At 39.2% G+C, this 27892-nt stretch overlaps 1 protein-coding gene across 1 annotated transcript; it reads right to left on the bottom strand.

Moving 5' to 3' along the window:
• Positions 1–17: 17 nt before the first annotated feature.
• On the bottom strand, positions 18–27100 carry LOC139118517 (uncharacterized). The gene is made up of 5 exons (XM_070681850.1): positions 27013–27100; positions 6145–25616; positions 5823–5955; positions 4771–4928; positions 18–2248 (listed from the first exon to the last, which is right to left on the bottom strand). Exons 1-5 carry the CDS (start codon positions 27032–27034, stop codon positions 2030–2032), a joined length of 20004 nt encoding a protein of 6667 aa, XP_070537951.1. The 5' UTR covers positions 27035–27100; the 3' UTR covers positions 18–2029.
• Positions 27101–27892: the final 792 nt, after the last annotated feature.

Here is a 27892-nt window from a genome sequence, read left to right as displayed (position 1 = left end):
GTCGTTCATCGACTGAGAGCTTTAAAAATTATATCAATTTTATTTTTATCCTCAACGTAAACGGTACATTTCAATGAAAGTACAAGAAAATGTACGTAAACATGAATAGAAAGGTGAAAAATAACCAATTCGTAGAGTTTAATATATATCTCTGCAAAATTTAAAAGTTCTTGAAATATTTCATAAAGATATCTTATTACATATGTCGAAGTATTTACTGTTTATCATTTACTGACTTCTGCCATTGTTGCTAGGGTAACAGACTACTAAGTTGATAGCTTCATTTTATGTTCATATTTTATCATTAATTCACAGTCACATGGCAGTGAAACGTGATTTAAAAAGCACCACAGAGAATTGTTTTTATATTTTCTATTAATCTCACAAATCAATCTTTTATCCGTCATAATCAAATTGTCTACTTGTTTTTGAGTACCTATCCACCCCACTAACTACATAGCTAGTCATTTATCTAGCTGTAACTTTCCCTTCCTATTTAAGCGGGTTTTACCCGGCCATCAGTCTGTCTGTCTATCTGTCGGTCGGTCTTGTACCATTTCCTGGCCATTTATCTATCTATCTATCTATCTATCTATCTATCTATCTATCTATCTATCTATCTATCTGTCTGTCTGTCTGTCTGTCCATCTCTCTCTCTATCTACCTATCTATCTCCCTATAGGAAAACATTGAGAGACTGGAGCGAGAAAGTGACGCTTTCTCGCATTTGGTCAGAATCTCTTGTCATTCTCACTGCTATCAGGGAGAATATTTGAATTCTAACCGGTGAGCAGCTAGAAATGGACTCCTTGGTGAGATAAGAGAATCTCACCAAGGAGTGCATTTCTCACTGCTCACCGGTGAAAATTGTTCAATTCTCACTGGTGAGCATTGAGAAGAGAATGACAAGAGATTCTCACCAATTGCGAGAAAGTTTCACTTTCTCGCTCCAGTCTCGCAATTTTTTGCTAAAGTGTTTGTCTGTCTGTGTCCATCTATCTATCTATCTATCTATCTATCTATTAATGGTACTTTCTCTACATTTAACAATGGATTCACTTAACTGTAGCTACCAATGTACCTATAAACAACGCTATCTAATAATCTAATTCTTAATTAAAATGCACCATCAATGTCGAACATATGATGGCTCCCGTGTCGATTCAACCATCGCCATTTCCGCTGACTTAGCATGTCGCTAGGCTACACTGTAGTTTCAATGAATCCAAAAATAATGATATCAATAATGATCTTAATTTCGACAGAAACTTCATAAATATGATTTTCTTTCTATGGAAACCACTTAGGGAAGAATGATGTTGTTCCAATCAGCTTACAAATGCACTATGGTACATCAAACCAATTATCGACTGAAGGCCAAACCTGCTACCTGTCAATTAAATCGTGCACAGTAGCGTCACAGCCTAAAACATTGTCGTGGATTTTAAAATATCCACGCAGACAAGCTAAAAATAAAATATCCGACAAATGACTACACTCTCGCTGACTGTACATCCTTTGAGGAGTAGTAAATGCAATCTGACATTCTATTCTCTGTTTTACAAACTACCTATTCACTGAAGTACACTTCCAAATTTACAATACGTTATCTCACATGATATGGCATATGTATTTCATGACTTCAACACAAGATCATCATTGAAAGAATTCGATACTATTTCTTCAATGCAGTTTTGCTAATACTTGAAAACACAATCTCTGTTTTTTTGGTCGCATATCTGACGACGAACATAAATTTACAAATTTTGTTTCTTGTTGATTAATACTACGCTGTTGGCAAGTGCTTCTATATTTTACCCGCCCAAATTACGATTTAAATAATATTTACTGATAAGTAATCCCCATTTTCTCTTGTTTAACCTTATTACATTGTGACAGAGTGGGTTAAGCTCTCCTGCCTCTTTCAAGATACCCATTGCGGACTTAAAAGAAATATGATATAAATAAAAGTGGTGTAAAAGGGATTTAAAGTCCAATGATTGGCTATTGCCCACTAAGCTATTATCGTTCATTTCATGGGTCTTATCATCATTTTAAATGTTTTTAAACAGTAAGTGTAAGACCTGTGCCACGTCCCCCAGGTTACGATGGCGCCATTGTGAAAGACAGCGTCAGGATTGTCGAGAAGGATGCCATTGGGATTGGCCTGGTTACAGCTATTGAACCAGAAGCCAGCTTTTCTCAGGGCAGCGCAGTTGACATTGGAAACGGGGTCATTGTCGTTGTCCTGAAATGAAATGCAATGCAAGGAAGGAGTCAGTATTGTGGAAGATCACGCCTCTCGATATTGTGACTATCTTATTTTACACTAGGACAAGCTCTCGTATCTCCATACAGTCCAGTTCATGTGCAAAGACATCCAAAACCTTTCTCATCCACACACAGTTCCGAAAAACTTTGATTTGTTAAGAATTTTAAGAGGTTTTTCATCTACGTTTCAAGATACATGAATGATTACTGAGCGACATTTTAATCAACACACTACAGAAGCTGCATATACTCTATTAGGGATGGACCATTAGACCTTGGGAGGGGGGTGGTCACAATGAAATTGTGAAACTTTTTTTTTACTATTGTAAATTTCTGAAATTTTTTTTTTCCAATTAAGATTGGCTGTGCAAATTTTTTTTTCAGAGTAATTTTCAGATTTATAATTTTTTTTTAGTTCGTCGCTGTTTGAAGATAAAGAGGGCAAAGATGTGGTGTCAAGCACCACAAGCGGCCATGCAAGCGGTCACGGGGGGGGGGAGGTCAGGAGAGGGGTGTCCTCCTGCTGCTGTTGGAGCTTTTGAAAAATAGAGATTGCAATGGTGTTATTTGGTTGCACTTGGGGAGTATTTTTGAAGGGGAGGTCAGGAGGGTGTGTCCCCCTCCTGCGTTGGAGCTTTTGAAAAATAGAGATTACAATGGTGTTATTTGGTGGCACTTGGGGGGTATTTTTGCGGGGGGTGGTCAGGAGGGGGTGTCCCCCCCTGCTACCGTTGGAGCTTTTGAAAAATAGAGATTAAAATGGTGTTATTTGGTGGCACTTGGGGAGTATTTTTGCAGGGGAGGTCAGGAGGGGGGTGTCCCCCCTCCTACTGTTGGAGCTTTTGAAAAATAGAAATAAAAATGGTGTTATTTGGTGGCACTTTGGGAGCATTTCTTTCGGATTACACATCTTCCTCTGAAACATGGTCTTCTTGCTCCTCAGTAGCTTCCTATAGTTTTGAAAATTGACTATTTTGGTTTCCTGGCTTCCCTTTCTACTGCGTGGTGAAATGGCTACATGCACCCCACCAAACATCATGCATATCTCATGATTTACAATTGATTTTGACAAGCTGAGAAGCTAAAATAAGCTAAATAATATAGTTAAATTTGCATATTTGTGTTTTTAGAGCAATTGTTGCCCTTTTTTGATCAAAACATCTATTTCTCTGTAGCAGCATGTCCAAATTGATTGGATGTGTATAGATGTGTTGAAATTTCAATATTTGTCTTTTTAGGGCAATTTATGCCATTCATGGTCAAAAAATCTGTATTCTCTGAAAGGGCTTGTCCAATTCTTTGAAATTTACTACACAAAAACGATTATTCATGCAGATTTATTCAGTATTTGCTATCGAGAAACTTTCAAAGTTCAACCCTTTTGTGTGTTTTTGTGTTGGGATTTGTTGGATAGATGGCATTCTACGTAGTGTATTGTTGAATGTTAAAACATGTGTTGCTGTTGTTTTTTGAGGCTGTTTTTTGAGAAAAAAGAATTGAAAATGCCTTTTTAAAAGCAAAATAATACATAATGATTTGATATGTTGTTTTATCATTATTGACGTGTTTCTACTTGTTCACCCATTCTTGCATTCATCATTGCAATAAAATGCTGTGAAAAAAATGAAACTGATGTGGCCTGCATCTGTTTACCTTGATCTTAAAAGGCAAATACAACTTTCTGTCTTGACAACCATACCATAGTTTCAATGTTTTACCTAGTGTACCTGCTTGGTTTGTACGCAGGAAACAAGTAGAAAACGGGTTCTATAATTTCATAATTTTCAAGTGATCAGAATACAAAATTCCTGAAAAGATAAGATAATCACAACTTCCAGTATAAGGGATACAGTCACTCTAAACGTATAGATTAAAATTAAAAATGTGCCGGGAGGATGTACTAAAAAATACAGAAAGTTGCTTTCTGTCGGTAAAATCTAAAAAAAATTCAAATTTTAAAGACTTTTGGCAGATTTTTTTTTTACGCCTTTGTCTTCTTATTATTTTTTTTTTTATTTTGCAAACTAGTTTGAAGATTTTTTTTTTCTAACTTTCTGCTCTGAAAATTTTTTTTTCTGTTTTTGACCACCCCCCTCCCAAGATTAATGGTCCGTCCCTTAGACGTATGTGTATGTGTGTGTGTGCGCGAGAGAGAGAGAGACAGACAGACAGACAGGCAGACAGACAGACAGACAGACAAACAATGTTTGCGTGATCATCCTGTCTTTCATCTGAATGTCACATACATTCCTTGAAATCTCGCCAATATGACTTGAACAAATTGATCATAAAAATTAGCTGCAATAATTGTAGCCTTGGTTGGCCTTGGGATTCTGTCGTGCGTGCCTTGCCCCAACCTTGGTTGGGGCAAGGCGCGAGCCGCACGACAAGCCAAAGCCCCACGGCCAACCAAGGCTACAATTATTGCAGCTAATAAAAAAGTAAACATTTTCAGCATGATTACTTGCAACAGAAATACTTCTTCTTTCTTGAACTTACCATGGTGGAAAACTTCATTCCGTCATGATATGAGAGAGAGTCGCCTCGGTTACCTCGAACAAACTTGCCCAGGTGCAACGGAAACTTCTTACTTTCTTCACCGACATGGAAGTCGGAATACACAGCATATCCAGTAGCATCTTCCCAATCTGTCATGTCTGGAAAGATTTGAAAAAATCAGCAAGTCGACATGATACAGACTATCATGCCATTCATGAAGAACAATGGAGGCCTGTAAGTACTTGCTATAATGTATTACTCAGAAATCCCAAGATACTGTACAATATAACTATCAATTCCACATATCATTCAATCCTGCGACGTTTTACTGTTAGACGCTACATCGCCATAATGCCCGGCATCAGAACACCTGCCTTCTACCAGTCTAACAAATTTACAATGCAGTTAGTATCCAAAGTCAACCAAATGCTGTCTGAAAGATTACGTTTTAATCGTCTTTTGAAAATGTTGACATTGGGAGAAGTTTCATGTCCAAGGGTAGAGAGTTCCAAGGAGGAGAATGAACGGTGACTGTAGGAAGTCAGATGCCATCTGGGTGTGTGAAGAAGGCATTAATCCAATGAACGAAGAGTACGTGATGAAGTACGAGGTAAGATTAAATTCAGAAACATTGTGGAGAGAGTCCACTGAGGGTCTTCGTAATTGATGAGCAGAAGTTTGAATACAATACGATGAGGTACAGGTCCCTGTGATCTTGTTCAAGAGCGGGAGTCATTTACTGATATGATGTGTCATTTTGCAAATCTTTGATTTGATTTTATGTACAGTTTCGTTGACAGGTATATCATATTAGCCCAACTCTTCTTTGATCGGGTATCATCAGTAAGATAATGCTCAAATGTTCATGTACCCTGTGCAAGAATTTATTGTTGACTTTGATAGCTACAGTTGAAATAGCAAGCCATAAAGTTTTGCAGTTTGCAATGGCAACACTCCTTAGTTACACATACGTTTAGTATTTCAGCAGTTTGTTCCATCATCATTTTTTAATGATTTTTTAATGTTGAAAATGATAAATGGGATAGACTTACCGACACGAAGTTCGTATTTAGCTTTTGACGTCATGTGATGCAAAACTCGGTTTCCTATCCATAAGTCATCGTATGAGTAACCAAAACCGGTTGCATAGTCTTCCCATCCACGTTCAAAATCTACCTTACCAGACTGAAAATATTTTAAGATGATTGGATAAGCGTGAGATTGTTCTCAGTCGTGAAATATTTCCTTGCGGGTTAGACATCATAATCTGAAAGTGATGCGTAAAATTTTACATAGGGTCAAGTCATCAGATATTCAATATTGCTTTTCATTCTTCCGGTCTCAAGAAATATAGAGGTCTACATTAAAGTTTACCTGACGTTTCTGAATGACCGTCCATGCTCCATTGTCAGTGTCCATGTCACAGATGACCTTTCTGTAGCCTTTCTCTCCTCCCAAGCCATAAATAGCATACACGCCACTCCGTGTTTGACCGGCTAATAAAATTTCGGTGCATGGGTCTTCAACATTTCCTTGCGTCACCAGATTATCAACAACAGTGACTGGTTCGGTGGTGGTTGTTGTGTCCGGCCATAGAGTGGGTGTCAAGGTTGGAGTCATATCTATGACACTAGGTACATATCCCCCTTCTAAACTTGTTGTTTGGATCACCCCTTGCTTGGTGGTAATAAAAAATTTGAAATTTGTTGTAGAAGCAATTATTGATGGTTTTCTTTGTCGGGATGATGCATAGACAAGTTTTTCGCCCTCGCTTATTCCTGATACAGTTAGGGGACTAATTGGTGAATGTGCTTGTGTGGTTTCTTCCTGTTTGCCAGATGCAGTGGTTACGAGAACATCATCATACACGCTTGAATATTTGTCAAGTTCCACTTGCTTTGTTTTGTCAAAAGCTTGTTCTGTACGCCCATCATCTTGCCTGTTTTGTACTGATGGTGTAGAAGTAAATAACACATCTTTACCAATGCCTTGCGAAGGGGGTGTAGACTCTTTTCCCACATGCCCAGTTTTAAGTTTATTTTCAGATGTTGAATCGGGTGAATCATCCTTTGATACTGGCTTTTTCTGTGGAGCTTTGTTTTTGTTATATATGTTTCTTGTAATAATAATTTCAGTTTTGTCCATATCTTTTCTAACAAGAACTACATCTTCTAGTTCCTCTTCAACCTTGGTCTCAAGTACCTCAGGTGCGTCTTTTGTGCCATAAGGAACTTCACTCAATGTTGATGATTCATCACCCCTTGTCTTTATATCATGCTTGGAGATAAAGTCTGTTAACTTCGATCGTTCAATTATTTCATCGGTTTGTAAAGCACTCGTGTGTTTAGTCATTTGGTCAGACGGCTGAACAGTTGCCTGATATTCCTCTGTTACCTGTGACAGATCTTGGACCTTTGTCTCAAGTGACTTATGTGTGTCTTTTGTGACATCAGTTACTTTGCTCGATGATGATGATTTAACATCTCCACTCGTCTTTTCATCAAGCTTAGGGACAATGTCTGTCGATTTCAATCGTTCTGTTATTTTATCAGCTGGCAGAACAAATGTGTGTCCACTCGTTTTGTCAGATTGTTGAATGGTTGCCTGATATTCCTCACCTACCAGAGAGACACTTTGGACCTCAGTCTCAAGTACTTCATGAGTGTCTTTTGTGCCGTAAATAAATTTGCTCAACGATGGTGATTCAGTATCTCCACTTGTCTTTTCATCAAACTTAGGGACAATTTTTGTGGACTCCAATCGTTTAGTCATTTCATCGATTGGCAGAGCAGTTATTAGCTTACTCAGTTTGTCAGATGGTTGAATAGTTGCCTTGTATTCTTCTGCCGATGTAGAGACATCTTCTTCCGTGGTCTCAAGTACATTATGTACGTCTTTTGTTCCATAGGTAACTATGCCCAACAAAGATGATCCACCATCTCCACTTGTCTTTTCATCAAACCCAGAGACAATTTCTGTGGATTTCAATTGTTCAATGGTGCCATAGGTCGGCTGAGTTGTTTTGTAACCAGTCGTTTTGTCAGATAGCCGGGTAGTTGCTTGATATTCCTCTGCCACTTGAGAGACACCTTGTATCTTGGTCTCAAGCACCAAATGTACATCTTTCAAATCATGTGTAACTTTTGTCGAGGGTGATGGTTTAATATTTGTATTTGTAATGTCATTAATATCGGAGACAATATTTGTGGTTTTCGACCATTCATCCTTTAGTTCTGTCTGAGAAGTGTCAAAAATATCTTCCCAAAAATAAGGTTTTGTAGGACGCACTGAAGATGAGGCTCTTTTCGTGGAAAATAAAGGACTTGCTGCAGTTGTTAAAGTCGGCCCAGCGGCAGTGAAGGGAAGAATGGAATCTAAATCTCTGGATGCAGTACCCCTCACGTTTGATTTTGTTGAAACTAGGGAGGGTTCAGCTTCGTTTTTTCTGCTCAATAATGGATTTGAAGTAAGATCAATGTCATCAACTGTCCTTGGAGGTGGGCTGGGTGCCCCGACAATTCTGGGAATTGTGGCTCTTGGAGGAACAAAGTCATCTGTTAGTTTTTTAGTTATAGTCCTCGGAGGTGGGCTTGGTGCCCCGACACTTCTTGGAATTGTGGCTCTTGAAGGAACAACATCATCTGTTGGTTTTTTAGTTATATAACCTTCAGTAAGCATATCTCCTTGAGATGACTCAACTGTAGCTATTGGAAGTTCAGTGAAATCTTTATTTTGAGATGCAATTACTGTAGTATCTGATAGACCCAAATATGTCTGTTCCTTACTTTCCCATTTTGATGCAGATGACTGATAGACATCAGAAGGTGTTGTTTTTTCTTTATAATCCTTTTTTGATGTACGATCTACAGCCATCGACATTTGCATGGTTCTGGTCTCCTTCAGATCTGTAATACGTTTTTCAGAAGCGTTCTCTACAATGTCTGTTACTGTTCTACTTTTGACAGCTTCAACACGCTCAAGAGGTGCAGAAGGGTAGGTTGGATGTATATCAGTGTCTGCCGGTGAACTCAGAGTATGAACTGGATCTGTGTCTATGGATTCATAGGTTCTTAGTGGCAGCCCTGTAGAAGCTGCAGAAAAAGCATCTCCTACTTTTGAGTCATCCGTGAAACTTGCTGGTTGACTTCTTTGGGTATCAAAGCTGCTGGATGAAGCAGGTACTTCTCCTTTGACGAGGGGAATCACAGACGAAGTAATATCTGAATGAGTGGGTGATATACTTTCTTCTTCATCGCTTTCAGTATCCTTCTGAGAAGACAGGCCTTGTGTTTTAGTATCCACAGGAACGCTTAATGTCTGACTCGCAATTTTGGTTGCAGTTTCGTCAGAAGTGTATATCTTTGTATTAGTAGATTTTCCATACTGAGCACCTGGTGGCAAGGTATCATCTTTTAGTCCAAAGTCTTTGGTTAAATCCCCATCCACAAATACCGAAGAGATTACACGTATTTTATCTTGTGATCTTTGTTGTGTAGATTCTTCTGAAGAAGAAATAGCATTCGATGAAATAGAAACATGTTGTTCAGAACTTATATCCAATGATTTGGGGGTTTTAGACTCAGAGTCTCCCGCTTTTAATGCGTTTGATGATTCAAAGGATGTGCCTCCTTCACTTCTTGTGGTTCCCGATGATGGTGAATATCCGCTCCTTTCTGCACCAGACCTAGAAAATGAGTTAGTTGTATCTCTAGGAACAGTAGCTGTTTTCTTGTAAACAAATTGTCCTGTCATTTTCAGAGAAGTTGTTTCATTGGCAGAAATGTCTTTCGTATGTTCTGAACTCTTTAGACCATCATCAGCTCGACTCATTTCTTCAAACCCAGTGACAGAATCTGATGACTCTTCGGCAATTTTAGAATCACTCATCCTTGAAAAAGATGTTGTGCCTTCCAAAGATGATGAAGGATAAACTGAATTTGCTGCGCTTTGTTTAGAGATGGCCATATTTTGTGTAGATGTACTTCCTTCGTTTATTTTATCGCCTTTAGTATCCTTTTCAGTAGACAAACCTTGTGTTCGAGAGCCTGCAGGAACACTCACTATCTGACTGGCAGGTTTTGATTTACTTTCGGTAGTAGTATTGCTTTTAGCATCTATTCCATACTGAGCACCTGGCGGCAAGGTGTTGTCTGTTGGGCTTATGTCTTTGGTTAAATCCTCGTCTGCAAATACTGTGGAGACTGCCTGAGACTGTATTTCATCTTGTGATCTTTGTTGTGTAGACACGTCTTCTGGAAAAATAGGATTAACTGAAATTGGAACACTTGTTTTAGAAGTTTTTTCAAATGGCTTGATAGTTGTAGATTCAGATTCTTCAGCTTGTAAGGTACTAGGCAATTCAAAGGTTGAACCTCTTTCACTTCTTGTGGTGTCCATCAATTGTTCGCTTCTCTCTGCACCTGACTCAGGAGATGGGTTTGATGTAACTATTGAAAGCGCAGCTGTTTGCTTATAAACAACATCTCCTGTCATCATCGGGGAACTAATTTTCTTGAAGGACTTGTCTTCTGTATGTGCTGAACTCTTTAGACCATCGGTAACTCGACTCGTTTCTTCAAACCCAGAAACGGATTCTGATGAATCTTTATCAATTTTAGAACCACTCAGTCTTGAAACAGATGCCACACCTTCCAAAGGTGAAGATTGATAAGCTAAATCCATCTTACTGTGTTCAGAGATGACCATAGTTTCAGTTGAGTGTGTCTGTGATGAATCTGATTTTCCCTCTTCTTTTGTACTGAAAATATCTTGTGAGGAATCCCAGAGCCTGTTTCTATTATTCAGAGTTGAATGTTTGGTACTTCTAGTACCCAGGTTTGTAGCTTGGCTTAATTCAACCGCATTGAACGATGTGACAACTCTTTGATGATTAAAATCATCTGAAGTCTCCATCTTTGTGGCATCACCAGAAAAACTGTGCAACTCCTGGACTGGTGTAATCCTTTCCTTTATAGATGGTGTAGCAACTCTAGCTGCACCCCTGGTAGCTGGGACAACTACAAATGAAGGCTGGTATCCAGTTGTGTCAGGTTCATAAATGGCAGTGTTTTCTGCAGAACCTTCATCACTGTCCATCCCAGATGAAAATTCACTTTCATGGAGTATTGGACGTTGTGGTTGATTCTCTACATCATTAGTGATTGGTACCACTTTGGGTCTAAGTGCTTGCTCAGGAGTTGATGTTGTTTGCCCCAGAGTGCTGTCATAAGGTATGTTTCCTACACTTGTTGTAATGGCATTTTGACTGGAAGATGTTAGTCCTTTGTGCCTTTGCTTATGAGAAATGTTCTTCCTCATATCTTTTTTGATAAAATGACTAGTCCGTGTATCAGTTGGTTCATTTCCTGATCCTAAACCATCACTTTCAATTGTTGTGTCACTGCTATGTGCATGAATTCCGGTTCCCATATCGCCCTCCTTGTTGCTTTCCAGGGTTGAGGGGTATTTTGTTGACAGTGAATCTCTGTCCTGTGATGATTTGGCATCTGTATGACCTATTATTGTACTTGTTGTTTTTGGCAGTGATGTTTCACTCTTAGCAATTTCATCTTGAGTTTGCATGGCACTTGTAATAAAATCATATTTTTCAGGTTTCGATTTGAGATCTTCATCAGCTCCTGAACTGTCCTCATCAGTGCTGTCAATATCTTTACCTTTTATTGAAGTTACAGTTGGCACACTCTTTTGTGTTAATTTACTGAGATCGCCTTCAATGAAACCAGCCTCAGTTTGAGTTTGTAACAATGTTTCAGCAATTTTCCGTGGCATATCTTCCTCTGCAGACAGTTCCCCATCTGGTGTACTGGTAGCATGTAACGACATCTTTAACTCCTGAGACAAAGTTGTTTCTAATGGCTTAACATCAGCTTCATATGAATGAACAGCTTCAGCAGATGGAGACGTGATGTCCTTTTGCATTTGAAACTTTTTAAATGGCAATGTAGTGGAATCTTTATGTGATTTTGGTCCTATAGTTGATCCCTTTTGTGTTTTAACGTAACCAGGAATGTGTGTAATGACACCAGATGCTCCGTTAACTACTTTAGAAGCTGAATTGCTTTCAAAAGGTGAACCAGTACTTCTTGAAGAAAACTTATAATCTTCCCCCTTACTTTCATCTATTTCCTGAGCTGTGTAATCCTTGAATCCTTGAATTGTAGAATCAAAACCATCACCAATACTTGGGCTAGTTTGTAATTTGATGTTTTTATCCCTTGATGAAAATGTTTCTGAATTTTCAGTCACTGACAAAATGCTATCGACATACGTTGCACTTGCTGTGGAAGCAGGAGGCAGTGTGACTGAAGGCAAAAATACCTCCAAAGTTTGTTCATGCCCAGTGACTTTTGGACTTTGCGTGTTCATTTCAACCACCTGAGTTTCTTCCAAAGTAGCGTTCGGATCTGTTACCTCTTCTTGTTTGTCCGTCATAACTGAACTTGTAGTGGTAGACTTTGGAAGTTTGCTAACTTTTACAGTGGCCTGTGTGGCAAAAGTTAACTCCTCTGGATGCTTTGGTGAAACATTTATAAAAGTGTCTCTTGAATGCTCTGCTTCTTCTCCTATTTCCCTAGTATGACGTGTAAACCGCTTTGTAGTTTCATCAGATTGTGTTCTAGTTGAAGTACTAATCAACGATTTTTGCAGTTTAGATGAATGATCTGTCGCAACATGTATGTTTGTTCCAACTGATGGTATATCAGGTGGAATTCTTGTGATATCTGGATGAAAGTCGTCAGGATCAAGTAGGTCTTCAACTGATGTTATGGCCTCAGTTGACCTGATTTTTATGTCTGTTCCTACAGGAATACTTCCATCACCAGATTGTATCTCTTCATCTTTTCTTACAATGTTCAAAGAGACCTTATCTTCAAATCGTGTCCATTCTGTGACAAGCCGCTCTTTGCTTGATGGGGCAACACCTACAGACATGTCCACTGTTGTTTCATATGTTTTTGGAATTACTGTTGGGGAGTAAGTTTCGATTGAAGGAGTTTCCATATCTAATTCAGCCATGCCATCTCCTGATGTTTCTTCATCATCAGTGGGCATTGTTTGTGATGTCATTGCCTTCATTGTAACTGAAGGCAAGGTTTCCCCAGGTGTTGCAGATGGCAAGCTTGTCAATAAGTCAGAATGTTGAGACGCTGTTTTGATAAAATCTCCTTGTTCTTCATCTGTGGTAGTTGTTGTTTCATCTGTAGTGATTTTAGCCTTTGTGATCATAGTTGTATTATGTCTGTTGCCTGACGAACTAACTATGGTATTATTTTGCATTACCTCGGAAAGACTTGAATGTAAAATTGATTCTTCAGTCAAAGTGTCCTCTTTTGCTATATGATCAGTGGTAGGTTTGTAAGACAAAGCTTCATCAGTTTGCATTATGCTTTGTGTAATTGTATGAGCATCAATATATTCTGTAGAAAAACCATCACCTGAGCCATCTTCCTTTTCACTCTCTATAACGGACTGAACATCATCGGTTTGTTTCGTATGTTTTTCTTCAAAAACTCGCACTGATGTTTCTATACCCTGGGACGTACTAAATGGGTATGTTTTTGGTGTTGAAGTGTGTGTTAACAGGGGTCCATCTAGAAATTCTGTGGAAAGTGTCATCGTACTTTGTGTAGGGATCATTTCAGGCTTTTTTGTATTTGAGGCTCGACTCGAGTGTATATTCGATCGATCTTCAATTATAATATCCTTCGTTCCTAATTGAAAGCCAGATTTCTGTTCTTGTGTCTCTATTTCAAGTGTAATAGTTGTTAAATCCAAATCATCATCTCCAGACGTTTCTGTCATCGTTTCATGTCCATCAATGCTTGGCGTCTTGGCTGCACTGTCTGATTGCTTAGTAGCCTTAAGCATCTGTGTACTGAAAACAGTAAAATCTTTCTCACGGTCTTTCCAAGCTGACGTCGGGCTGCTTTCTGTCAAATCATCTCCCAGAGACTCTTTACTTTCTGAGAAGAATGTTGTTTGTGGCATCTTGATGGTCATTTCATCTGTCGATACTTTTTCTGCTTGTGTTGTCAAAAAAGAGCGTGTTATTGAATCCTGTTGCTTTGACGATGTTTCAATAAACCTTTCACGAGATAACTGGTCTTCTTCTCCAACTGGTTGATGGCTAGGCGAGGTTTGCTTTGATATACTAGTACCTTGTGTCAATGAATTCACTTCATCTGCCGTTGTTGTTGTTGAAACTGTAGAAGATCTAGGTAATACAACATCTCTAAAGATACCAGGTTTAGGTTTTTGTTCTTCAGATGACATCTTATGTGGTAGCTGATCTGGATACGCCAGTTCAGGAATATCTGTTAATGTTGGCTTGCCTATTTTTGTTTCAGATACAGAAAACATATCTTGACCAGAGAGTATTTCCTCTCCACTTGACTCAGTTTCCGTGTCAATAGTTATTTCATTTGTTTCAATGCTTTGATGAACTCTTGCTGATGTTTTTACTTCAGGAGCAGTTTTCACAATTGTAGCTGTACTTTTAAGTTGTTCTTTTGATATCTCAAGTAATTCAGTTTCTGTAAAAGATTGTGTATGAGTAACTCCTTTAGATAATAATGATGACGACGACAACGACGACGACGACGACGATGACGACGATGATGATGTTGATGATGATGATGATGATGGTGATAATGATGATGATGCAGTGTTATACGATTGTATCAGAGTTTGGGGTTTGGTTTGTAAATGTGAAATTGCTGTGCGTTGCAAGGTAGAAGCAATTGTTGTCACAGTGTTTTGGCCAAGCTCATAATCCCCTGATGATTCTTCGCCTTCTGTAGTAAAAGAATATGCTTCTGATAACTCCGAATTTAATTTGCTTGATTGTAGAATCTCATCAGATGTTGACCTTTGTAAACTTTCAGATGATAAAGGAGTTAGCCCATCACTGAAAAGTTCATCCGCTGTCCTGGAAGTCTTTGAGGCAGGAATAAATGTTTCCATACTTGTTGAAGTCATTGAAGTCCTTTCGTCTGTTGCTTTTGGGTCATGTTCTGTCTGCAGGATATCAGTAACCGTAATGGATAAAACTTTGTCTACCTCCCTTTTGTCTGATGTTGCTTGACTAACTATTGAAGTAAACTGTTGAGTGGGCATTGGACCTGTTTGTAGGACTGAGGATGGGGTCGCTTCAATAAGTGATGATTTTGTAGTTGTTCGTATATTTTGCACTTTTGGTGTCAATGCAGCCTCGGGTAAAGGTTCATCACCTGATGACATATCTTCAATGTTGAATGTCGTTGCTCTCAACGTACTCTTGTCAGATATTGTTGTTGAATCCGAATGTCTATCAGATGAGGGTTGCTTGTCAATATGCTTACTGAATCCTGGACTTGTATGTGACTCTGCAGAAGGAGGTAATGTGGTGCCATTTATCAATCTTATTGTGTTTGGTGCTGAGGTGGATAATTTTGAATGACTTGATTTTCGAGTTGTTCCAGTTTCTAAATATGTTTCCAACATTTGTGTTTCAGACTGTGTTTGGCGCCACTCTTGCACTCCTCCAGAACTCTTTGATTGTTGTGAACCCTCAACAGACATATGATCTGTTGTTTCATGACTTTTACTTGTTGGTTCTTGTTTTGTATGCTCTACATGTTGTAATAATGGTGTGGTCCTTGAGCTAGAGATCATTTGCTTTTCCTGAAGATGTTTGTCAATTGAATCAGATGTGCTTCCAATTATATCTTCTCCAGATGACTCCTCATCCTCCGTAAAAAGAGATATTTTTGTCGTCCTTGTTTTCACTGCACCTGAAGCTGTACTCTCTTCTGTTATGATCATTGGCGAAGTAGCCGCCAAGACTGAATGTTGTGATGGCTCTTTGATAAATCCTTCACCAGAAATTTCCTCAGTCTCTTCTTCATCTGTCAGAAAAGGGTCTGTGACGGACTTTGCTGTTGACTTTTCACTAACTGGTATTTCTTCTGTTTGTTTTGAGGCAAGCGTCTCTCTTTGAGTCGAAACATTTGGTAATGTAGATGGCGTATGCTTTGAGGTGCCTATTGTTTTCTGTGATGGTACACTACTTAAAAATACTCCATCCCTTTTTGTACCTGTGTAAAATTCATCAGTGTTTGACCTATGGCTATGTGTATATTCATCACCACTTGATTCAATTTCGATGTATGTTGAGTATATTGTGGCTTCTGTTTCCTTGGTAGGCTGGACTGCTATTTCTGATGTGGACAACTTGTCTGATGTCAAAGTGATCTCTGGAGTAGAACTCGGCATTTCCACAAGTACGTAGGCAGGGGACGGTTCAGGAAGGTTTTCAGCTGTGCTGACTGTTGTAATGCCTTCTGACAAATCGTCATCTTCTGTGAAGAATATTCTTTGTGTCGTCTTTTCTTTTCGTGTCGTTGACTCCAACTTCTCAGTAATTGTTGATGATTGCAAATTACCTGCTGTTGTAATAAATCCCTCGCCAGAGATTTCCTCATCTTTGTCCTCAACTGTAGAAATATCCTCACTATGTGTTTGTTTTTGTGCGATACTGGATTCGACAGTTTTAATGTTCACAAATTGTTTTGTGCTGAACATATTTTCCTTATTGTCCACTGTAGATGAAATTGGCAGATTACTTGTTATAGTTTGCATATTGCCCTTGCTGGTAGTTATTTCTTCAGATGAATTAATTGGCTGTACTTCAGCTGATTTACTTTTGACTGATTCAGTGGGAGTCTCAGTTGATGTCTTCTCCACATCAATTGCAAATTTAGATTTCGTCTCTGATGTAGATAATTTCCCTGATTCTACAGTGGTATCAAATAGGTCTTGGTTTAAACCATCGCCAGATTCTATGTGATCGCCACTGGCTTCTGCTTCCGTGGTAATTGATGTGTGTGTTTCAGGAGAGGTTTCATTGACTCTTACTGTCACTGATAATTCTTGTAATGTTGAACTGATTTGTGTTACTGGCTTTTTATCTGGTGCCGTAGTAGTAGCTCTCTCAGATGATTCTGAAGATTTGGCAAATTCATTTGACTTTGCTAGAGTGGTGACTATACTTGTTCGAAAAGATCTTGTTTTAGGTGTCGATGTTAACGATTGACTTGCGGGCGTTCTTTCCTTACCCCTACCCAAACGGTCACCTGCTGGCAAATGTTGTTTTTTGCCTTCCCTCTCAGACATGGCATCAGATACGCCATCTCCAGACATTTCTTCTGTCGACTCCTCACTGCTCATGTATTCAGATTGTAGTTTATTGGTCGTTGTAGGGTTTGATGTTGTCGTATACATACTTGAGAATGTCGAGGGTGCAAGTGGATGCTCAGTTGTCATGTTAGATGTGCTTTCAGTTAAATCTTGTCCAGATGCCTTTTCATCTTTAGTAAAGATTGATGTCTGTGTTGTCTCGTATGTCATTGTCCTTGATGTTACCTTTTCCGTAGCTTTTTTTGGTGGTGAAGATGCTGCATATACAGACGTTATTGTTGACTGTTTTATAAATCCATCACCTGATATTTCATCATCATCTTCCTCTGTCTCAGTTTTTTCAGTTGTATAGCTCTGACTTGTTCTTACTGTTGATGTTTGTTCTGGGAGTGTCGTCTTCGTAGTTTGTGTTGTCACTGGTATTTCTTCAGTTCCAGAAACCATTGATGGTGTGGGTAGTGAACTTGATATAACCTTTTCAAGGCTTATTGTAGTAGTTGTTTCTTTGGGAAATTCAGTTGTTAGCACCGCATATGATTTTGTGGAGAAGTCCATATCTTTACTGTATGGCTCATCACCAGATCCCAATCCATCTTCCCTTGGCACTGTTGTTTTAGAAATATGTGTTTTTGTTTCTTTAGAAGTTGGGTGTTTTCTAGTTGATGATGGAAATTCTCCTGATGTCACACTTACTGCAGGTATAGTCTCTGCTGTTGTAAAACCTGCCAGTGTGACAGTAGACTGTCCTTGTAAATGCTTGGAGGTTATGTCAGATATGCTTTCTGTCACATCCTCCCCTGATGCCTCCTCGTCTTCAGTGAAGAGGGATGTCTGTGTTGTCTTCACTTCTTTTGTACTCGAGTCTATATCTTCATCAGATGTTGTAGTTGGAAAAATTGCTGTTGCTTTTGAATGTTTTGATGTTGTATCTTCATATGATGTTGTAGTTGGAGTAACTGCTCCAGCTGTTGAATACTTTGATGTTATTTTTATAAACCCGTCACCAGAAATGTCCTCATCTTCTTCATCAGTGATGTCTTTAGCTGTTGATTTTACCTTTAATGTCTGTTCACTAATTCCCGTTTCTGTAGATATTGTGGATAGTGGTTTACCTGTTGTTGAAACACTTGGTGATGTCACTTGTGAACCCGAAACATTCTTTTTGAAACCAGTTGTAGCTATTGCTTCCTCCACTGAATGAGCAGATGTAAATACTTTTCTTGCTTTTGTCGTTTTGTCCGAATATTCTGTAAAGGAGCCATCACCAGATGTTATTTCATCACTTGATTTGGTCTCTTCATGAATAGTTTGTGTTTCTGTCGAAGTTGGATGTATTCTAGTGAATCTTGTCGATGTTCCCGATGTTACACTGACTGTAGGAGTAATTCCTATTGTTTTCACCCCTACCATGGTGACACTGGATTTTTCCTGTAGAGATGTGATATCAGATATGGTTTTTGTAATATCCTCTCCTGATGCCTCCTCATCTGGAGTGAAAATGGATGGACCTGTTGTCCTTACTTTCTCTGTACTTGACTTTACTTCTTCTAAAGATTTCGTGGCTGGTATGCTTGTTGCAGTGATATAGCCCTCACCAGAGATTTTCTCATCTTCTTCACCAGTAATGTACATAGCTGTCGAGCTTATTATAGATGTCTGTTTACCAGTTATTGTTGTTTGTTGTGAGGCTAAGGTTTCTTTTCGGATGGAAACGCTTGGTGACACTGGCGGTGCACTTGAAACATTCCTTGAATCATCTGTTGTAGCTGATGTTTCTTCCAGCAACTTGGTTGTTACCAACTCATCTGCTTTTGTTATTGTGACAAAATAATCTGTGTATGACCCATCTCCTGATGTTACTTCCTCACTTGTTTCAGTTTTTGCCTCAGTTGATGGTTGTGTTTCTTTTGAGGTGTCGAAAAACACCTGTGAAGTGATAACGTTTTCTGGTGTGACCATATGTGCAGTTACTGTCGATGTCACATCAAAACTTGAAGAGGTAGACTTTTCAAGAGGTAATTTGCTTGTCATATAAGATGAGCCATCTGTTATTTCTTCTCCTGATGACTCCCCATTTTCTGTAAAAAGTGACATCTGTGTTGGTTCTACTGTCATTATCTTTGAAGTTGATCCTCGTGTAGTAGGCGTCAAAGTAGAAATTGTTGATGCACGTGGTGTTTCAGATGCTACTGAAAGAAAGCCTTCACCAGAAAATTCCTCATCACGTTCATCTGTTATTGTTGTTCTGTCTGTTGATGTTCTGTGACCAGTAGTAGATTTTACAGTCTGCGTAGTAGTTTGCGTTTCTTCCATTCTTGGGCTTGCTTGTTGTGTTGATACTTCACTTGGTTTTTCCTTTCTATCCTTTGTAGCATTTGAGGTCAGATCGGGAAATTCTGTTTTTAACACATCAGTGGCTGTCCTTGTTGTGCCAATATATTCTGTATATGATCCATCACCAGATGTAAACTCCTCACTTGATTCAGTTTCTGATGGTTGTGTTTCTCTAGAAGCTTTGAACAGAACCTGTGATGTGAATATGTCTTCTGGTGTTATTTTATGCGTAGTCACTGTTGACGTCACATCAAAACTTGAAGAGGTAGACTTTTCAAGTGGTAATTTGCTTGTCATATCAGATGAACCATCTGTTATTTCTTCTCCTGACGACTCCCCATCTTCTGTAAAAAGTGAAATCTGTGTTGGTTCTACTGTAACTGTCTCTGATGTTGCCTCTTGTGTAGTAAGTGTCGATGCTGCAACTGTTGCTGGATGTGGTGTTTCAGATGCTACCGAAAGAAAGCCTTCACCCGAAATTTCCTCATCATATTCATCTGTTATTGTTGTTCTTTCTGTTGATGTTATTTGACCAGTAGTACGTTTTACGATGTGTTTAGTAGTTTGCTTTTCTTCTGTTCTGTGACTTTGTTGTTGTGTTGATACTTCACTTGGTTTATCCTTTCTATACTTTGTAGCATAAGATGTCGCATCTGTTTCTAGAACATCTGTTGTTTTTGTCGTCGTGCTAAAATATTCTGCATGTGATCCATCACCAGATGTAACCTCCTCGCTTGATTCAGTTTCTGATGGTTGTATTTCTTTTAAGGTATGGGACAGAACATGAGATGTAAATATGTCTTCTACTGTACTGCTCTGAGTAATCACTGACGTCCCTCCAAAACTTGAAGAAGTGGACTTTACAAGAGGTAGTTTGGTGGTCATGTCAGATGATATGTCCATTATCTCTTCTCCTGACGACTCATCGTATTCTGTGAAAAGTGACGACCGTGTTGTTGTTACTTTCCCAGTCTTCAAAGTTGACTGTTTTGTAGATGGTGCTGATGCTGTAATTTTGGCTGGGAGAGATGTTTTAGACTGTACTGTAAGATAACCATCTCCTGAAATTTCCTCATCACGCTCATCTGTTATTGCTGTTCTTTCTGTTGATGTTATTTGACCAGTAGTAGATTTTACGGTGTGTTTTGTGGTTGGCATTTCTTCTGTTTGAGGGCTCGGTTGTTGCGTTGATACACTACTTGGTTTAACCATGGTAGTTTTTGATGACACATCAGGAAATTCTGTTTTTAACACATCAGTGGTTGTTGTTGTTGTTGTTGTTGTTGTTGTTGTTTTCGTGCCAAAATACTCTGTAAGTGAGCCATCGCCAGATGTCACCTCCTCACTTGATTCAGCTTCTGATGGCTGTGTTTCTTTAGAAGTTTGGTATAGAACCTGTGATGTGACTTTGTCATCTGGTGTATCACTATGTGTAATTACCGTTGATGTGACACCTAAAGTAGTAGACTTTACAAGTGGTTTGCTGGTCATATCAGGTGACCTGTCTGTTATCTCCTCGCCTGATGACTCATCGAATTCTGTGAAAAGCGATGTTTGCATCGGTGTTTCTTTCTCTGTCATTAAAGTCGGCTCTTTTTCAGTCAGTGTTGATGTTGAGACTATTGATGGAATAGGTGTTTTTGATTTTAATGTAAGAAAACCATCACCGGAAATTTCCTCATCATATTTCAGTGTTGTTCTTTCTGTTGATATTATTTGACCAATAGTAGGTTTCACAGTGTATTTTGTGGTGGCTGTTTCTTCTGTTCTAGGACTTGTTAGGTCTGAGGGCTCTTCACTTGTTTTATCCTTTATTTGAGTTATAAAGGGGGTTGCTGCATCTGAAAAATCAGTTTTTATATCTTCTGCTGCTGTTGTAGTTGTTTCAAAATATTCTGTAAGGGGACCATCGCCAAATGTCACGTCATCTCCACTTGACTCAGTTTCTGCTTCAATGGATGTTAATGTTTCTTTTGTTGTTTGGACATTTTGATATTTTGTAGTGATACCAGTTGTGCTTTTCACGATATCATCATCCAATGATTTTCCACCTGTGCTTGACAAGGGTGTCATCAATGTCGTTGTTTTTACTGTCCTTGTGGGCAACCATTCTGATTCTGTTATTGATGGCGAAGTTGTTGTCCCAGATGTAAACGAAGTCACTGTTATGTAACCTTCACCAGAGATTTCCTCATCACTCTCATCGGTAACAAGTTTATTTGTGGTGAGATCTGTTACTGATGTTGCTGTTGATGTAGTGCGAGGAGATGTTTGTTCTGGAACTGGTTGAGGTGTTGGGGGTGAGCTTTGCATTTTCATGGTAAGGCTAGTCATGGTATTTGTTTCCCCTTGCAAATGGGTTGTAGATGTTGTATCCTCTGCAGTCACTGGAGAAAGGTATTCGGTGGAATAGCCATCCCCAGATGCCATTTCATCACCACTTGATTCTGTTTCTGCAACAATTGTTGTCAGTTTTTCCTTCGAAGTTTGAAAATGTGCAGTTGATGCGGACAAGGCTGTGGGGGTCTCGAAGAGAGTTGGAGTACCTTCCCTTTTCACCATTGAGACAGTAGATTGTTCAAATGTTTTTTCCGTTGTCATTACATCCAACATGCTGTCCGTACTTTCTACTCCAGATGACTCCTCGTCTGTTAAAAATGATGTCTGCGTTGTCAGTGTTTCCTCTGATGTAGTAGTTACCGCTTCAGGAGATTTGGATGATTGTACACTTGTGTCAGTGAAAGGGTGCTGAGTTGACACCGTTATGTACCCCTCACCAGAGATTTCTTCATCGTCTTCATCTGTGATGTATATCGATGGTCTCGTCGTTGATGTTTGTTGGCCAGTTGTTGTTGTCGATGTTGTTGGTACTGTTACTGTTGGTCTCGAACTTGATGTTTGCCCTATTGTGAGAGTATTTGTTTCTTTAGGCAAATCAGTTCTCAACACTTCTTTTGTTTTTGATGTTGTCTCTACGTCTGGTCCATCACCAGACGCAACTTCGTCACCACTTGATTCAGTTTCTGTTCCAATGGTTGTCAGTTTTTCTCTAGACGTTTGAAGTAGAGTTGAGGCCGTAGATGATTCAAGGGTTTCAGTTATGCTATCTCCCGATGTTTCATCATCATCTGTAAAAAGAGGTGTTTGTGTTGTCGTTTCTTTGGTTGTCTTTGAAGTTGAGACTTCGGAAGGTATTGATGAGGGTCTACTAGTTGTTTTAGTGGGATAAGGTGATGATGCTGCAATATAGCCTTCACCAGAGATTTCCTCATCTTCTTCACTGATCGTGGATTTCTCTGTACTATAACTAAGCGTTGTTCTTACTACAGACGTTTGTTGACTCTCCGTTGTCCCAGCAGTTTGTTTTGTGACAGTTTTGTCTTCTGTGCTGGGCAATGTTGATGGTGTGGGCAGTGGACTTGATATTTCAGTTACTGTTGTCATGGTTGCTGCTTCAGGTATTTCATTAGTTATCATTTCAGTTGCTTTTGTTGTTGTCTCTAAGTCTAACCCATCACCGGATGCATCTTCATCACCACTTGATTCAGTTTCCATGTCAATGGTTGTTGGTGTTTTTCTGGAAGTTTGAAGTTCCCCAGTTGATAATGACAACTCCTCAGATGTCATCATGTGCATTGGCGTAGATGCCATTTTTGTCACATGTAAACTTGAGGCTGTAAACTGTTCAACTGGTTGTCCAGAAGTTTCATCATAGACGGCTTCTGTTATGCCTCCTCCTGATGCTTCACTATCTTCTGTAAAAAGAGGTTTGCCGGTTGTCGTTTCTTTCACTGTCTTTGGAGTGAATACTTCAGGAGGTATTGATGACGGTCTACCAGATGTTTTAATGGCATAAGGTGATGATACTGAGATGTACCCTCCACCAGATATTTCCTCATCTTCTTCAACTGTAATAGGTGGTTTTGTACTGTAACGAGGTACTGTTTCGGCTGTTGAAGTTTGTCGACCCTCTCTTGTACTTTCAGACACTTGTGCTTCTGTGCTGAGAAAAGTTGATGGCGTGGTGAGGAGACTTGATATTTCAGCTGCTGTTACCGCCGTTGCTTCAGGCAAAGCTGTAGTTAGCATATCGGGTGCTGAAGTAGTAGTTTCGACACTTGTTGTGTAAGACTCGTCACCTGAGAACTCTTCCTCTCCACTAGACTCTGCATCTAATGTTGATATATCCTTGGACGTTTGAAGTTCTGTAGCCGGTGTTGACAATTTTTCAGGTGCCATACCTAAAGTAGAGGTAATTCCTGTTGTGATTTCATCTACACTTGCGATTGTGGAGATTCCAAGGTCAACTTCAGAGGTGATATCAGATATGTGCTCTGCTGTACTCCTTCCGGATAAATCCTTATCTTCTGTGAAAACATTTGTCTGTGTCGTCTTTCCTACTGATTTTCTCGAAGTTAACTCCACTGTAGGTTTCAATGATGAGGTTGCAGTTGAGACATGTTGTGGTGTTGTTTTAATGGATCCTTCACTATAGATTTGTTCTTCCTGTGTTGTATGGTCAAGAGTAGTGTACTCAGCTGTCGTTGCTGTTGAGGATCTTGTTGCTTTGGCTTGTGACGTTGTGGAGGGATTGTAAGTTGGTGTTGCACTTTGACGTTTTCCCTTTGCTAATACGGCATTGGTTGGAAGTTGTGGACGTTTGCCAGGCATATCGGTGCTAATGTCAAGTTCTTCATCTCCAGACATGTCTATCGTGTGGCTATAACTCTCAGTGGAGGATGGTTGCATTGTCGTTTCAGTTAGAAGACTAGTTTCTACTAGATCTAACTTGGTCGTAGACTCAAATGGCTTTATCTCTGTGATGTCAGGTTTGCTTGTAGCTAGCACATCACCAGAGTCTTCTTCTTCTGTCGTGAAGAATTCTGTTTTAGTTTCTGTCTTATACAGAGTCTGATTTGATAATGTAGGTGTTACATATGGAGTGGTAGAAGATGTTGTTACAGGTTTTAAACTTCCTTGTGAAGATACCTCTATGAACCCTTCGCCTGAAAAATCTTCAGTCTCTGTTGTCATTTCATGTGAAACTGTAGTTTGTTTTGTCTGAAGGGAGGCCATAGTTGAAAGCTTTTTGTCATCCACTGGTAATGCAGCGTCACTTGTTTCAGGGAATAATCCATCACCCGATGATACATCGTCAGTGCTGCGTTTTGTCTTCCTCCCGTCCACTACTTTCGGTGTTGGGGAAGAAGGGAAGCCACTAGGTGTTGAAATCACAGCCTCAGTTGAAACATCATGCAAGTCTTCACTGATTGTCGATGGCACAGAAGTCTCCAATTGTGGGGAGAAAGTTGATATTTTTTCTGACGTTAAGACAGTTGGATGCGTCGACAAATACTCCATGGTTTTAGTTGATTCTCCTATTATGTCCGTTACTCGGTCTTCTTCAGTGACGTCACCACTTCCCTCTCCTGAGAAGTCAATCGTGCTTTGTTGCATTTCTGCTTCAAGAGGCTTGTGTGAAGTTTGTAATGTAATGGACGTCGATAGGGTCTCTGTATACGATGTAGTTGAAACTTGTGAAGTCCTGCCTCTAGGAAGATCCATTTTCCTCCCATCCGGCCCATCTCCAGAGTCTTCCTCATCGGTACTTGTGGATACTCCATGTAATGTGGTGTCCGGAGAAGAGGAGCCAGTCATTTGTGAAGTTACGGATGCGACGGTAGGGATACTATGCGAAGGAAAAGTCTCCACAGAAGTGGGTTGTGATATAACAAGGAAATCTTCACCTGAAAATTCTTCTTCATCAGTAGTCGGTACTTCAGTCGTGGAAACTTTAGTAGTTTCGGTCAAAAGAAAAGGGGCTTCTGATGTTATTCCAGTCTCTGGCTCATCACCTGATGACTCAAAAATAGTTTCCTTCCGTCGTGTTGTAAATATTGGGAAAATTGTCGACAGAATTGTTTTTGGTGTTTCTGTTTTATCTGTGTCAAGAGTAGTAGTCCTAGGATATGGTTGTGTACTTTTTGCTGTTGTATGGCTGACAACAAGTGTGACTAATTTTTTGTCCGTGGAATGTAAATCAAAACGTGTGCTCTCGCCCGCAGTATGTGTCTCGTCAACCTCGGGAGAAGTCTCTTGTGTGCCAGTTAAAATTAGTTGTTTTAAAGTAGGCGTTGTGTGAATTGATGAACTCCTGGGGGCCGGACTGTCAGTTGGACACTGGCATTCGGTGGTGGTGGGTGGATTTGTTGTGAAAGCATCCCCAGTATGATAAGGGTAAAGTGGCAAATCGTACGTTGATACTCTTTCTCCTGGTGATGTTGGACAGTTTCCAGTTTCAATCCGCTCAACAACTGTGAAAAGAAAACAGAGAAACATGATCTTAGTACATTGAGGTATATATAAAAAGGCCACCGTCTGTTTGAGATTTCATGAGACCTGGCATGGCTGTGATGCCATATTAAGCATATCGCAGGACAGAAAGTGCATAAAAACAGCCTTTAGGACAGTTCATAAAAGTCACAAATTTACTTAAACTAGTACCACGTAGTCATAAAAGTTCATATGCTGCACTTAGTTGATAAACACACCAATACCAAATTTTTATGAGATCTTGAGATGGGTGAAAAGAGTGTTTGTATCAACACTATCAAAAGGTTTAACATAACATGTAGTATTTGATTACACCTTCTTGCAATCTTGTGCTTGAGATCAGGATTACATAGAGAACAATTAAACCACACAGTCACGTAACGAGAATGGCGAGACCACCTCTGTGATAAAGGAAAGTATTAATGTTATTCCATACACATTGTCTGTTTCACCCTAACGCTTGATTTGTTAGTTTCTTTAACTTGAAAAGTCTTATTATCAACTAATATGCACAGTGACTGTGGTATGCGTCATGCAGTCTTTTGTTACCAAAATTATGATGTTTAAATGATGAGATCTTTTTGCACACCAACAAAACGACAACAGTATTCAAATACACCGAACCATAAAAATCGTGTTCGGTTAGCTTTTGTCATGTCACTAAAGTACCACTTCAAATCAAACAATTGATCTATTCCTTTCTTCAAATCTAATGTAAATGGGTGCTTAATTGTTTAATGATGAACGGCGACAGAGATAGGTGTATGATATGCCAGGCTTTGAATCATGTCACCAACAAGTGAAAACGAGTTCGATCGTTTTGCTCTCCATTAAGTTAGGTACGTACTCGAAGCATGTCCGGAATTCATTTGAAAACCAACAAGAGATGAGATAACGTCCCTTGATACCTTTCCCTTCAGGGTGGCATTTCGAAATATACATCATGAAATGCTGTTCAGCCTGACTTTTAGCCTGTCGGTGTTAAATAAAAGTAACTATTTGAAAATCGTTTTCTCACCCTATCACTGAGTTTTTCGTCACGTTTATCATTTCATTTTTTCAAAGACAGTTGAAGTAACCCTTCACATTATTATTGTTGTAGATCTATATCGATGCGTATCTTTCCACAAACATTCAACACAAATCTTGACTATAACACGTCTTTAGCCGACGCTCTGAGAGACAGTGCAATCTACGATCCTCTTATTTTAATGATCAAACGCTGCATTTCAGCAAGATTATTATGACATTTTAAGTACATACGAACATATGTATGTATGTATGTATGTATGTATGTATGTATGTATGTATGTATTAAAGGCTAATTTATTGTCTGTGTATAGAAAGTTGCATGTTATCTTTTTATCAATTACATACCTGAAAGTAGTATACTAATCATATTTTCTATGTCATGAATGTGTTGATGGATGATGTCCAGCCTATCAGAACATCCACAGGTATCCGATACATCCTGGGAATGACAAGAACAATAGCATTGGCATAAGATGACAGGCTCACTGACTGTGTCAAAAGAAATCGCTCGTCAAAAATCTGTACACGCCTATGTTATCCGTATAATGATAATTACATAACGATTACAATTCTCAACGCCTGTTGTACTTAATCAACACGTCATAGAACAAACATATTAATATGTTGCTCATGTGTATTATTGATCAAAAGAAACTTGAAGGGACTGTATTTTTTCATTACAAATTGTGCCTACTTTACTTATCAAAACTGACAACGATCATTGGCAACGAAAATACAGAAAGCGACATAAAAATGATTTCCGTTGCGACATAAACAAATTCCTCCTTCATAGTATGAACACGATTGGAAATATTTTGGGATAATAGGATATTGTAGTAATATTGGTTTATTCAGTAAATTTAAGCTCATCTACTCTTCTGTTTTTGCAATTCACATGTTTTTAAGGGTAATCTGTAATATTGTAACTTTCAGCTATAGGGTACCCGACACTTTTGATAAATTTGCACAATAAATAGATTTCTACCATTTCAAAATGACAGATCCTATTGTTTTCTTTGAAATTGTCATTATTGTTTTGTCCATTCCCCAAGTTTTGGTAATTTGAGAAAATAGAGGGTCATGTCCAAGGTGGCCTTGAACAATAGAGAGTCATGTCCAAGGTGGCCCTGAAAAATAGAGGGTCATGTCCAAGGTGGCCCTGAAAATAGAGGGTCATGTCCAAGGTGGCCTTGAAAAATAGAGGGTCATGTTCAAGGTGGCCTTG

This window comes from Ptychodera flava, chromosome 19 (assembly GCF_041260155.1).
Source record: "Ptychodera flava strain L36383 chromosome 19, AS_Pfla_20210202, whole genome shotgun sequence".
NCBI classification, from domain to species: Eukaryota; Metazoa; Hemichordata; class Enteropneusta; family Ptychoderidae; genus Ptychodera; species Ptychodera flava.
The sequence above is the reverse complement of the archived record's forward strand: the minus strand, read 5'-3'. Positions and strand labels throughout refer to the sequence as shown.

Coding starts and splice junctions, on each gene's coding strand:
- LOC139118517 (XM_070681850.1), bottom strand. CDS start 27,034: ATGATTAGTATACTACTTTCAG. Junction 25,617..27,012: donor GATTAGTATACTACTTTCAG/GTATGTAATTGA, acceptor TTCTTTTCACAG/TTGTTGAGCGGATTGAAACT. Junction 5,956..6,144: donor CGGTCATTCAGAAACGTCAG/GTAAACTTTAAT, acceptor AAATATTTTCAG/TCTGGTAAGGTAGATTTTGA.